The sequence below is a fragment of the Lacerta agilis genome, chromosome 15 (assembly GCF_009819535.1).
Source record: "Lacerta agilis isolate rLacAgi1 chromosome 15, rLacAgi1.pri, whole genome shotgun sequence".
Taxonomy (NCBI): Eukaryota; Metazoa; Chordata; class Lepidosauria; order Squamata; family Lacertidae; genus Lacerta; species Lacerta agilis.
Window position 1 is genome coordinate 41,099,359 of NC_046326.1, and position 13,831 is coordinate 41,113,189.

At 45.0% G+C, this 13,831-nt stretch overlaps 1 protein-coding gene across 2 annotated transcripts; it reads right to left on the reverse strand.

The window, feature by feature from the left end:
* Positions 1–788: 788 nt before the first annotated feature.
* Positions 789–3,802, reverse strand: UBB (ubiquitin B). 2 transcript variants are annotated; one of them, XM_033171310.1, is made up of 3 exons: positions 3,715–3,802; positions 1,139–2,506; positions 789–910 (listed from the first exon to the last, which is right to left on the reverse strand). In XM_033171310.1, the coding sequence occupies exons 2-3, from the start codon at positions 2,497–2,499 to the stop codon at positions 898–900; spliced, it is 1,374 nt and encodes a 457-aa protein (XP_033027201.1). In that variant the 5' UTR covers positions 2,500–2,506; positions 3,715–3,802; the 3' UTR covers positions 789–897. The 2 variants fall into 2 exon arrangements, with proteins under 2 accessions (XP_033027201.1, XP_033027200.1); XM_033171309.1 differs by having other exon boundaries at positions 789–2,506.
* Positions 3,803–13,831: the final 10,029 nt, after the last annotated feature.

Sequence of the window (13,831 nt, forward strand, 5' to 3'; positions counted from 1 at the left end):
TGTGTGGTGTAATAGAAAAGGCAAGGTCACCTGACATAATTGTGAACCCTCCTGGGCCTCCATCTGACACTGCAGAGAACCACTGAAGTAGACAGCCTTTATTTATAGAGCTGTGGGTACATATTCAAGTTACACATGGCATTATAAGGCAGAGCTTGTGGTGTCCTAGTGATGTAAGACTACAGGAGTGGCACTTAACTGCCTTTTCAGTAAGTTAGATTTTAACACCAATTTTGACAAAAGTGCCTTCCATTGTGACAATTGCATACTGGACCCAAAATGGATTGTTGAACCCTGAAATACCCTGTCAAGATGCTGCTCTAGAAAAGTGTTATGAATGGTTGGCTCATTTAAACACAGCCAGCATTACCTACCACAGCAGCCAAATTTGTTGCCAGAAGTCATGGCAGAGTTGTAGCAGGCACAGTTTAATCAGTTTGAGCACTCGACTCCCAAGTTTCATATTCTGTATTCTAAGCTTAAACCTGTTTTTACCTGGCAAAATGTCTGGTGCCGTGACCTTAATCTCTGCAGTTATACCTCATGACATGTTTAGTATCAGTTTATTTAGGATTAAGTTACAGAACCTATTCCAACTTTCACATAATTTTGGATTCCCTTGTTACCTTTGATTTCTTTCCCAGAATGCAGTTACGCACAGCAGCTACTGTGTAAAAAAAATTGGGAGAAAAGTATTCTTGAACACCATACATAATCATTAAAAAATATTCATGAAAACTACAAACTAATGTGCAACAAAAACTTTTATTTAGCATTTACACCAACAGTCCAGCAGTTACTTAAAACTTTTATTTACCTTACAATATTAAGACATTAAACAGCTACAGTGCAAACAAATGCTATTGGCAACTTGCAAATAAAGAGTTCCGTTAACACCTAAAAGCCACCTCTCAGACGCAGCACAAGGTGGAGGGTGGATTCTTTCTGGATGTTGTAGTCTGAGAGCGTGCGGCCATCTTCTAGCTGCTTTCCGGCAAAGATCAGCCTCTGCTGGTCAGGGGGAATGCCTTCTTTGTCCTGGATCTTAGCTTTCACGTTCTCAATGGTGTCGCTGGGCTCCACCTCCAGGGTGATGGTCTTGCCGGTCAGTGTCTTGACAAAGATCTGCATGCCTCCCCTCAGACGCAGCACAAGATGGAGGGTGGATTCTTTCTGGATGTTGTAGTCTGAGAGCGTGCGGCCATCTTCTAGCTGCTTTCCGGCAAAGATCAGCCTCTGCTGGTCAGGGGGAATGCCTTCTTTGTCCTGGATCTTAGCTTTCACGTTCTCAATGGTGTCGCTGGGCTCCACCTCCAGGGTGATGGTCTTGCCGGTCAGTGTCTTGACAAAGATCTGCATGCCTCCCCTCAGACGCAGCACAAGATGGAGGGTGGATTCTTTCTGGATGTTGTAGTCTGAGAGCGTGCGGCCATCTTCCAGCTGCTTTCCGGCAAAGATCAGCCTCTGCTGGTCAGGGGGAATGCCTTCTTTGTCCTGGATCTTAGCTTTCACGTTCTCAATGGTGTCGCTGGGCTCCACCTCCAGGGTGATGGTCTTGCCGGTCAGTGTCTTGACAAAGATCTGCATGCCTCCCCTCAGACGCAGCACAAGATGGAGGGTGGATTCTTTCTGGATGTTGTAGTCGGAGAGCGTGCGGCCATCTTCCAGCTGTTTTCCGGCAAAGATCAGCCGCTGCTGGTCAGGGGGAATGCCTTCTTTGTCCTGGATCTTAGCTTTCACGTTCTCAATGGTGTCGCTGGGCTCCACCTCCAGGGTGATGGTCTTGCCGGTCAGTGTCTTGACAAAGATCTGCATGCCTCCCCTCAGACGCAGCACAAGATGGAGGGTGGATTCTTTCTGGATGTTGTAGTCTGAGAGCGTGCGGCCATCTTCTAGCTGCTTTCCGGCAAAGATCAGCCTCTGCTGGTCAGGGGGAATGCCTTCTTTGTCCTGGATCTTAGCTTTCACATTCTCAATGGTGTCGCTGGGCTCCACCTCCAGGGTGATGGTCTTGCCGGTCAGTGTCTTGACAAAGATCTGCATGCCTCCCCTCAGACGCAGCACAAGATGGAGGGTGGATTCTTTCTGGATGTTGTAGTCGGAGAGCGTGCGGCCATCTTCCAGCTGCTTTCCGGCAAAGATCAGCCTCTGCTGGTCAGGGGGAATGCCTTCTTTGTCCTGGATCTTAGCTTTCACGTTCTCAATGGTGTCGCTGGGCTCCACCTCCAGGGTGATGGTCTTGCCGGTCAGTGTCTTGACAAAGATCTGCATGCCTCCCCTCAGACGCAGCACAAGATGGAGGGTGGATTCTTTCTGGATGTTGTAGTCGGAGAGCGTGCGGCCATCTTCTAGCTGCTTTCCGGCAAAGATCAGCCTCTGCTGGTCAGGGGGAATGCCTTCTTTGTCCTGGATCTTAGCTTTCACATTCTCAATGGTGTCGCTGGGCTCCACCTCCAGGGTGATGGTCTTGCCAGTCAGAGTCTTGACAAAGATCTGCATTTTTTATCTGCAATAATACAATATTATGCGTTATCTCATTATACTGCAGTACCTTCCCATTTCAGCAATGCAGAAGTTATCCAATAACCAGAAACACTAAAAGCCTGTGACAGGTTTTTAACACCCATCAGAACCAACAAGTATTCTGTAAGTTTCCAACATTTTTCATTAGTTAACAGCAATTAGCAGATACAATGGAATTGTCTCCCATGCATCTAACAAGCAGAAAAATGAGGTGAAAATGGCAAGCCTAGTCAAGCTAAGTAAAGGCACTACTGTATTTGATATCCTCAAATACTACACACCAAGGTCAGAAACGGGGGGGGGGGGGACCTCACTGCAAAACCACAAGAGGTGGCTTGATTTGTTGATCACAAAGCAGCTGAGCTGGATGACCTTTTGAATATTAACCAATTCAGTGATCTCACCTATTTCCTCCCCCCCAACTAACCTTTTGCTCATAACATACCTACAACATTTCCCAAGCCACCCCCTTTTTTTGCTTTAGTACTTTACATCCTTTCCCCCTTATTAGAACTGACTCAAAAGGCAGCTCATTGCTACAAACAATGCCAATATAAGGCCAGCCCATCACATGCAAGTTCTTTTGTAATCATGACGCACTTTCCCGGAACGATTTGCATTGCATTTTGGGGGGAGGTGGGAGGGAGAACTACCCAGGACTCCTAAAATTAGCCCCGTGGGTTCCGGCAACCGACTCTCCTCATCCGTTTGTTTTTTTTAAAGCAGAGTTTGCTTCTTTGTGCTTCATACTTGGGAGCATTTTTACTATATTCTTAAGTATCTGCGTCAGCTAAGGCTCCCGCTTATACGGTTCCCCACCCATTTAAAACGCGCATCTCCCGACCGCCACGATACGGCTTTTGACCGCTTCTTTGTGAGGGCCTCCATTACAGCACAATAAAAATTATATCTATTGGGGGAGGGGCTGGTCTCGGTTTATTCCTTTTTACCTCACCGGCGCAAAAAGCGCCGCGCTCGCCCCTCAGGCGCGCCTCCCGCCACGAAGCCACCCCATCTCCCCTGTGGCCGGGGGCTGCGCAGCAAGCCCCTCGCCGAGCCCCCCTCCGCCCCCCTCCACGTCGCCGGAAAGCGCCTCGCCACAATGGAAGCCAGTGACGCCACAACCCAGAGGCGCCGCCACGTCGCTCGAAAGGCGGCCTCCTTTCCCAACCACTCTCTCCGACATCTTACCAATGTGCTACGACCGCTTCAACAAGGAAAAACGAATCCCGACCGTCGCTTCCGTTGAGAAGTCTCTCAAACCTTTCCTTCCGTTAATGACAGCGTCGAATGTCCGTTTCGCTTCCGCCCACTTGCATTTATAGACCTCTGTGAGTTATCGCTCCTCCTTCCCCTGGGCGGGGTTCTAGTCTCCTTCCGCTAAAAAAAATAGTTCGGCGACAAAACGGTAATGAGAGCCACTTCGCCCTTCCTGGTGTGTCCCCCGCTACTTGAAGGGAAGGAAAAAGGAAAACGGAGAAAGTCGTTGTGGTCTCTTTGTTACGACACGCGATAAAACGAGTTGTGTGAGCTGCGGAAGGATATACAAGAGAAGGTGAAGAAAAACTGTGCAATTTCGACCTGCCGTTGAGAGGCGGGATTAAATCGGCGGCTCGGTGGCGATTGGTGCAAAGGAAGGAAACATGCAGTCGCTGATTGGCTCTCGGGTAGGAAAGCTCTGGAAGGATCTGGAGAAGGGAAGGGAGGTGTTTTTCCTCTCTTCGTGTGTTTCTAATGAGTAAGTCTTCGCTGATTGGCGCCGGGTGAGGTCACCCTCGTTGCTAAGGCCCTCCGCCTCAGTGAAGCAGATTTCGAGAAGGGGGGTGGGAGGAAAGTGAATGCGGGCAGTTGTGCGCATGCGGGGGAGGAAGGGGGGGGGAAAACGGCACACGGAGGGAGGTGGGGGATGGGCACCTTCGCGGGTGGGGGAGGGGGTCTCCTGAGGGGAAGTAAATATTAAAACAAAAAAATCAAGATAATAAAACCAAAAGAAGTTACTGCATAATACATATAAAACAATAGAGAAGAGAGAATGCTTTCCTTCTCTCACAAGTGGGGCCCCTCCTCTTTGAGGGAAAATTTGGCTCCCCCTCAGAAACCTTCACCATTAAACAATAATAATTGGTTATGTAATTAACTGAGGCGTTTCTTTCCTGTTCTTCAGTCCCAGAACGAGAGGTGCCAAACATAACCTCGCTATGTTTTAAAATCTATTTGTTTCTTGTCATACAACTTTTTTTGTTTCATTTTTTCTATTATGAGGTAGTCTCAAAGAATAGTTGAGGGGGGAGGGGAAATAAATTAAAAGCACTGCAAGCATTATCATTGGTGAACAGAACTGGAAGGAACGGGCGAGCAGGGTAAAAAAAAATGAAAATAAAAGCCCAGAAATAATTACCACTAACCAGCAAGCGAAGGGGGGGGGGGCGGGCGAGTTTGAACAAAAACACTTGAATAGTATCACCAAAATATGCCTCATAAATCAGGCTTTGTAAAATGGAGTCACTCATGCTCAGCAGAACTTATCCCCTCATACATTTTAAAAGTGGGGGTACATATTTCCATACTGAGTTATTCCCCAAAGTCTTCATAGAAATTTTTTAAAAGGATAACCCATATTTATGTATTAAGCTATTTATCGTGTTGACCCATCTAGCCACAAATGAGGAGCTTGTTCCTGGGAGACGATTCCGTTTGTCTCCTTGCTGCAAACCGTTCCATGTTTTTGTCGCTGGAGTTACTGGCATCAAAACAATAGTTGTGCAAAGCGGTCTTTTTCTTCTTATTATTATTATTAATTTATATCCTGCCCATCTGGCTGGGTTTCCCAGTCTTTACATAGGGAGTATCTAGCCGTTGGTCTCAGAGTAGACCCATTGAAATCAATGGGGGGAATTTAGCCATGTCCATCAATTTCAGTGGGTCTACTCTAAATATTGCTTACTTGGATTCAACCCACCCCAAGTTATTATGTAGCAATGAAAACAGGGCTCAGCATTTGAAACTCAAGCTGGTGTTTTCTGTTTTTAGCTTTCGGCAGGAAACAATGTTCCAGGCCCTGAAGCCGTTTCCTCTTCTGAGCTAGCCTGAAATTAATACTTTGTTCTCGCTTAGTACCTTGAAACGGGGTCACACAACCAGTTTCTCTCTTCTTCTACCCCTGCCTAGGATTAGCAGGCAAGAGGCACCCTGAATTTTGCAACTTAATAGCATATGCATGTTATTTCCTGTAGCACTTGCTGGAAGAAGAAGAAGAAGAAGAAAAGAGGTATCCAGGAGAAAACAGAGTGTATACATATTTTAAGAGGATTGGATACAAAATAAGTTTGAAATGGCTGGCTTGTTGTGTTCATTATTTATTTGCTTTTAAAGCCTTTACAAAAACCTGACTTTCCTTGTACAAACCTACTGAATAGTGGCTGATCTCAGATTAATAAAATGCCATAAAGAAACAAAGAAAAAGAAAAGCAGTAGTAAAAACATTGTGAATATATAAGAAAGCTGTTAAAAAATTAAAAGTAATGGTTTAAAAATATAATGGAGACATAATCAAATAGAGATTTAGTGTATAAATATACTAGATCTCATTCCATGTAAATGCAATAAGGGTTCACACTTTCCCTATATTTGTGTGCATGAACTTTCATATCTGATCTCAAATTTGGGGTCTGGAATCTGCACCATGTGTAACAAACTTACCCCCTCAGAAGTTGGCCCCATCTATCCATATTAACTTGTACAGCACATAAACTAAAGCTTTACATACCAGGATTCCCCTATCATTTATGTCCCATCTTTCTTCAAAGGAGCAACACTCCCCTTGCTAAACTTTAATCCTCACAACAACCCTATGAGGTTGGTTAGGGTAAAAATTAGTAACTGACCCAAAGTCACCCAATGAGCATTATTTATGTATTTATGATATTTTAATTGGCCATCTATTAGCATACATTTCCTGGATGGGTCCCTGAGCAACAAAAATAAATACAATATACTTAAAATACAAAATCCACGATAAACTTTTTTTTTTTTTTTTTTTTGGGTAGCAGAAAGAAAAACAATTAATTTGCTGCAGCCCCTTCACAATTTCTGGGTTACCCACAGTTAAAAAAAAACACCCAACAATTGCTTAAAATGTCTTGGTGAGTTTAAAAAACGAATAAACTTCACTTGTCCCCTCAAAAAGGATATCAATAAAAATACATTCTTCAGCTTTTTATAAGGATGAACTCATTGAATCAGACAATTCTGTGCTACTTGTATTGCTTCTTCATCAAAGCATACTTCTGTGTAACATTGAGAGTCTCACAGATGTCAAGGATCTAATACATATTCCATTCTCTTTGAAGACCAAAGAATATGCAAATGGGGATAAACAAGCTTTTTCTTAATGCCTTAGAAATCTGTTTCCCGCCCATCTAAAACAATTGCTGAACATCCAAGCAGAGGAAGAGTTCTGTGTTGCTTAGAAGCTTTCAGAATGCACTGCGAAACCGGTGGGGTGATGGTACTAATAAACACTCTACTTTATTGACTGTTAATCTTGGGTCAGTTTGTGTTCCACAGCATGTTTACAGGCATAGCTTGTGCCATATCATGGGGTAACTTCAGAATGTAGACTATTAACCCTGGAAAGCCTTTGAAACATGTTTCCTTTTAAATGCTATCCTGAGAATTCTGGGTGACTCAGTGCTTGATAAGTACCAGCTGATGGCAACATATCTATCGTTGCTGGGCTGGCAAAAACCACAAATAAATCCAGATCTTATGACCTCCTTGATCCTGTCAGTGCATTTGGATTTCCCAGAAAAACTGAGGGCAGTCAGGAACTAGGTCACCAGGCAGCATTATGAAAGCATCTATTATTTGGAAAGAGGGCTCTGTGTGTTTGCATGGATTTGTACACAAGTCACAAGGTGATGATCAGGGTGCCTGCAGAATCTCCCACTGCTGATTTAGGAGAGTTTACATACACACACACAGTGCCTGCACAGTGGGGAACCAAGGGTATGTTGTGGACCTGGTGTTGTTTTCCTGAGAAAAGCAATTAAAAGAGTGCTCAGGAAATGCCCCGATTTTGTTCTGTGGTCACACACAGGATATGCTGTTCAGACAAAGAAAGCTAGATTGACGGTGGCAGGGGGAGGAGTGTTTCAGGGATGCTTCTCAGCATAATCTGCCTGGTTTGTGTCTCTTGACTTCAAACAGGACAGATAATGTTTGAACTGGCATCACATTCATCATCCACGATAATAACCCAACTTGTATGGATCACAGAAATGCTCGCGTTCCCTTCAGCACAAACGACAACATCCTTGCTTTAGATTATGTTGTTCTCTTCCTCGTGACAGATTCGCTCTCCTTGCAAAAAAATAAAAATAATCTGTTACTTTTAAATGGTTTGTATCCAGTGTTGGTTAGCCAAAGTCAGGGTAGATCCATTGAAATTAACTGACCTATGTCTGTGGGTGGGTCTCCTCTGAGTATGCCTAATGTTGGATACAACCCAATATTTTTGCCGGCATTCCCCCAGGTTTGTATAATCTCTGCAAGGATGGGTTAATTTTTAGAAGTGACTGGTAAATATTAACATTTTGCTACCATCATCCTTTTTTCTCCAGGCCCTTGGGCAAAACTCGCAGGGCTGTGCATTTGTTTTCTAAGCAGCTGAAAGCTGAGTTCATATGACCTAACAGCTTGGAAATGCTGCCTGCGAGACGAACTCTTTAACATGCTCAGACAAGTCCATCTGGGGCAGCTCTGAATCACTGGCCCACATGTCTGCTTCGTCAAACCAGAATTCCAGTGGTGAGCTATTTCCAGTAGAATATACAACACTTGGTATATATAAAGATGTCTCAATGGAGGATAAAGCGATCAGTGGCCTCTAGCTGTGATCTACCACCACTATCATAGGCCTCTCAATGCCAGTTGTTGTCAACAATTCCTGTTTACGGGCTTCCCATTGGGGCATCTGGTTCACCACCCTGAAAACAAGATGCTGGAATAACAAGGCCCACTTAGGACTGATCCAGCAGCCAGGCACTTCTCTGCTTCTGCTTTTCTTTAATTATATGTTACATTTATATACCACATTTTCCTCCGAGGAGCTCAAGGCCGTGTACATGGTTCTCCCCGTCCCCAGTTTACTCGCACGACAACAAGGCAAGTTAGGCTGTGAAAGACAGTGGCTGGCCCAAGGTCACCCGGTGAGAGCTTAATGGCTGAGCAGGGATTCAAAACTTAGTCTCCAAGGTCATAGTCCAACCACCGACAATTTTTTACTTGATTAGTCATAATAAATCTAAGCAGGAAGTTGAACAGATCAGAGCCCATGCCTCCTCCCATCCTGCTTTCCTTCCTTCAGCAACCAGAATCTAATCAGATCAGGGCCCAGTATCCTCCCCTGGGAACGAAATGCAAGGGAGAATTAGCTTACACATGATTGCAGAGGGATCTTTTGCACAACCCCCCACAAGCGAGAGAGGCCTTCCGTGCTGCCTGGATGCCTTTTTGGTATCGTTGCCCAGCCTGAATCACAAAACGGGCTGCTCTCCCAGAAACCTCGCTCTGCTGAGTCACTGCCACGCAAGCATGCCTGATTAAGATAGCACCAGGCAGTGGGCAGCGGAGAACGCTACTTTTGTACCTTTTGTACTGAAGCACAGCTTATCCTTGGAAATGAACTTTGAACGACACAAGATAACTGGAGAATGTTCCACAGTTTCTAGACTGTTCTTTCTTTTTTGCCCTTTAATCTCCCCCTCTCTTTCCCTTTCTTCTACTAATCAGAATATTATTCTATAGCCTCTGCCAACCTGGTGCCCCCCAGATGCCCCAGTCCAACTTCCATCAGCCGCAACCTAGAGATCCGTAGCAACGGGAAGCAGCTGGCATAAGAGGCCAAAAAGAAGCCATATCGTTTGGATTAACTGCATGAATGAGCTAGACATAGAGCCCGTCAGCCGTATAAAGTATATTTATGTGCTCTGTTCAAAAAATATCATGGAGCCCGAACTCTGCTGCATTTAAATGTCCTTTCATCAGCAGTTCTTGAGGGTTAGCCCAACCCCACCCCACCCCACTGTCAACATTAAGGTTCCAGGGAATTTGAAGGTAGAACTGATAACAGATGTTCATATGTATTGCTCTGTTTAATGTGATATATACAATGGGGGGGAGGGAGATTTTTAAAATGCCATTTTATAATGTATAACAGAGAGAACAGCTATAAAAACATATGGAAATTCAAAGATAAAAACCGAAACCATAAAATAGGCTCGGAAAATAAGTACAGTTATACGTGAGTTAACAAAATTCAAAAAGAAAAAAGCGAGCACAAATGCTGTCTTCACATAAAGAATATTAGCATTATTTGAGGTGTGCGGTTTTTTCATTGGGTCCTGATGGGAGTTGTAGTCCTGGAAACCTAGGCTGGCAAGGGCTGCAGCTTGCTAGATGTCACTGTGATGGAGGCACCAGGAGTCAATGGGAAGCTATATCTTGGCTGGCCTGAACGGCACTGGATCATGCTTCACATGGTTGAAAAACAGAGGTTGTCCACCAATACCATCAACCTTTGGGCTTTCCAGAGGAAGATCAAAGTTCCCACTGTGGAGAGCAAAGTGCTGAGGGGTTTATTAATCCACGGCTCATTCTCTGATATTCTTCTTCTGGGACACCAAAGTTCTGTGTCTCTGCTCTGAGGTCTTCCTGTGTGAAACTGATGGGGGCAGGGGACAGGAATGTTTTAACTTGAAGCAAACCCCGTTGAGTTAAATGGGAAGTAATTAAACCCCTTTCTTTGGTTTTAAACTGAATTTAACATTGTATTTTAAATGGCCATAACCTGACTTGGGAACTTATGGTGAAGAGGATAACAACAACAACAACAACAACAACAACAACAACAACAACAACAACAGAGTCCTCATGTCTACGAGTCACATATGTATTGACAGCAGTGTATTCCCCTTAAGTAAATCCCCTAATGGATAAATACCCTATAGTCTGCCTTTTGGTGTCCAGTCAAGGCAGTAAGAAAGGTCACAAGAAATAGATGAGGGAGAAGACAGAAGTACTGAGTTTTTAAATGAGGACTAGAATCTTGACACTGAAAAATCATAATGGCAGACACAGAATTACGATACTGGGGAAGAAGGAAATGAAGGGCTGGCTGGTGAACATGTTATCTCCAGTGACCTTTCCTTCCAATACTTGACACGAAGGAAAACCAAACGAGTTTGACCAGCTGCAGTACTGTTTCAGGCCTGCATCTCTCCTGACCAACTCTGGGTGTGGACTGGGGTTTGTCAATACACACACGGAAGGCTTTAGATTACAGGAAAAATTGAGTCAATGTGGAATTTAAATCTTGGGATGCATTCAGAATCAGAAAACCAGAAAGCACTTATTCTGGCCCCTTTCCCACCTGCTAGGAAACCAAATCTGGGCTTGTTATTTCAAGACACTTTGCATTTATTTATCCTTTTAGAAGAGAAGAAGAGTTTGGATTTGATATCCTGCTTTATCACTACCCGAAGGAGTCTCAAAGCGGCTCACATTCTCCTTTCCCTTCCTCCCCCACAACAAACACTCTGTGAGGTGAGTGGGGCTGAGAGACTTCAGAGAAGAGTGACTAGCCCAAGTTCACCCAGCAGCTGCATGTGGAGGAGCGGAGACGCGAACCCGGTTCACCAGATTACAAGTCTACCGCTCTTAATCACTACACCACACTGGCTCTCAATATTCTCTGGTTGGCCTCGAATCCACTTAAGGACTCTATATGGGCCCATAAGGGAAAAGGAGCAGTTTTTTATTATAGCAGTTCTTAAGTGCAAGGTTGGCACCTCTGCTTCATCCCCATCCAACGCCAAGGCTGGAAATGTCCTCATTCAGCAGACGACATGCTCAGAGGCACAAATGCCTTTCTCGCCACTTGTCCCCCACAAAACCGGTTCGGGCTTGATGGAGCCCTACAAAAAAAGCTCCCTTCAAATGACTTACCAGGAACTTGACAATTATCAGCTTTGGGGTTCACAACATCCGGTTCCCATGATCAGCGGTGATCTCATCCCCACCATTAAATGAGACACGGAATTGGCACCCAGTAAGGGTGAGGACCTGCTTAAAGAAGGCATGGATCATTCACTGTTTACAGCTGAGTCACCTCTGCATGCCTTGGCGTGAGGCTTTATTTATTTATTTGCTTCTGCAGTTATATTCCGCATCTCCTCCATGGAGCTCAAACATGCACCTCCCCCTTTCCCTTTTATCCTCCCAGCAACCCTGCAAAGTAGGTTAGGCTGAGAGATAGGGACTGGCCTAAGGTCCCCTGATGGGCTTCATGGCTGAGTGGGGATTTGAACCCGAATATCCTCCATGTTCTAGCCTGTCACTCAGACCACTTATACCACACTGACTCTCCCCCCCCCCCACCCATAATATTTTTATTTTATTTGCAAAAATATAAACATACAACATAAAATAGCACAATATCCAAATATTGAGATTACTCTGAATCTCCTGGCTCCCCCCGCCCCATCCCTTCCACGGGTCCTTTTAATTCTGTTTTCAGCTGCATATCAGTACTTCTCCAATTTTTCTATCTTCCTAAATTATCTATATGTTCTCTTACATTACAAGTGTGTTTAAAATCCTGCTAATGTTTTGACCTGTTTGCAATGATTTTGTATGTACATTATAAATGTTTCCCATTCTTTTTTAAAAAATTTATTGTCTTATTGACTCCTGAGCTTCCCAGCTAATTTAGCCATTTAGCCATAGTCCACCAACTTGATTTGCCAATACTGCACTGACTCTTACTGTGCATGTTTTGCAGTCCAGGGGCCACATCTCCTCCTGAGCAACCTTTCAGGGGCCATGTGGCAACCGGAGACAGAAATGGATGGAGCAAATGGTTACGGGGTCTGGAGTAATTCCCCTGTGCGGAACATTTGCAGTGTTGAGGGCTGCTTAGTTTAAAAGAAGGGGAGAGAGCATTTTTAAGCCCGAGGGCCACACTCCTCTATGAGCGACCTTATGGGGGCCACATACTGTGCTCATGGTGGGCAGGGCCACAGGAGGCAAAGGGGGCGGAGCAACAAATGTAAATTTTACCTTGCCAGCTCATTGTTTCACACTCACATCCTTCCCTATCCTTTGCTAGGCAGGCATGATCAAGGATACATTTCCAGCCAGGGAGGGTGCAGGCCTGTGAGGAGTGTGGCCTGGAGAGAGTCCTGAGAGCCAGAGGAAGAGACTTGAAGGGCCACATTCACCACGCACCCAGGCCTGAGATTCCCAGCTGCATCCCCTTCAAAGGCAAGACCCTTCTGGCTTCATCCTCAGCAATGGCCTGATACCTCAAATGCCATCAGCCTAAGAGGAACCTCCGCATCCAGCCAAAGTATACCAGATTCTGGAGAACAACACTGAGGGAGAGTTGGAGCCTCCCTACTCTGTCTGTGTGGGTTTCCAGGATGAATGTGTCCAGCAGCAAGCAGAAACAGGATGGACCAGCTTGGTCTGATTGCACAAGGCATTTTCCCTCTTTGCATAATGGAATACCAGAAAGGTTGCTTTGAATATGTGGCATCTAAATAATGGAACGACACCTCAATGGTCTCCAATCGGATGAATCTAGGAAACCCTCTGGCAGAACATGAAGGCAGTAGCCCTTGTTGCTTCCCAACAGCTGGTATTCAGGGATAGCCTGCCTCTGATCCTGGAGGTTCATAAGAATGCAAGAGCCTGGTTGCAGGATCAGTCCAAAGGGAGCCCACTAGGCCAGCGCCCGATTTTCACAGTGGCCAACCAGATTCCCCAACAGGAAGCCAAAAAGCAGGAGCCGAGTGCGACAGCCACTCTCCCCACTCCTAGCTACAGGCATTCAGAGACATGACTAGAAACCCTCAACAGATCTCTTCACCTCCTTGGTGTCCAACCCATTTTTGAACAAGATTAACCACCTTTTGTGATAAACCCGCAAGCCCACTCCTAATCTCTCCCTCCCAGGCTAAATGCAGGCTTTTGTGGCTTTAGCTGGTTTCCTTTCTCCACTTTGCTTAGCACGAGTCTGATTAAGAATCCTGTAGCACCTGCAACCTTGCACAGACTTTTTCAGTTTGGGGTATTTTTAAAATATATTTTAAATTTTTCATTTTATAACTATATTAAAAAGGGAGCAGATGAAAATAAAAAGTTGGGGGGAAAACAGATCTATGAAACAGGCACATAGAATGAGCGCAGTTGCACATGGGTTAAAATGACAGAGGCCAAGTACAGAAGAACACCAGTGCTATCTGAG

Coding starts and splice junctions, on each gene's coding strand:
- UBB (XM_033171309.1), bottom strand. CDS start 2,499: ATGCAGATCTTTGTCAAGACTCTGACTGGCAAGACCATCACCCTGGAG.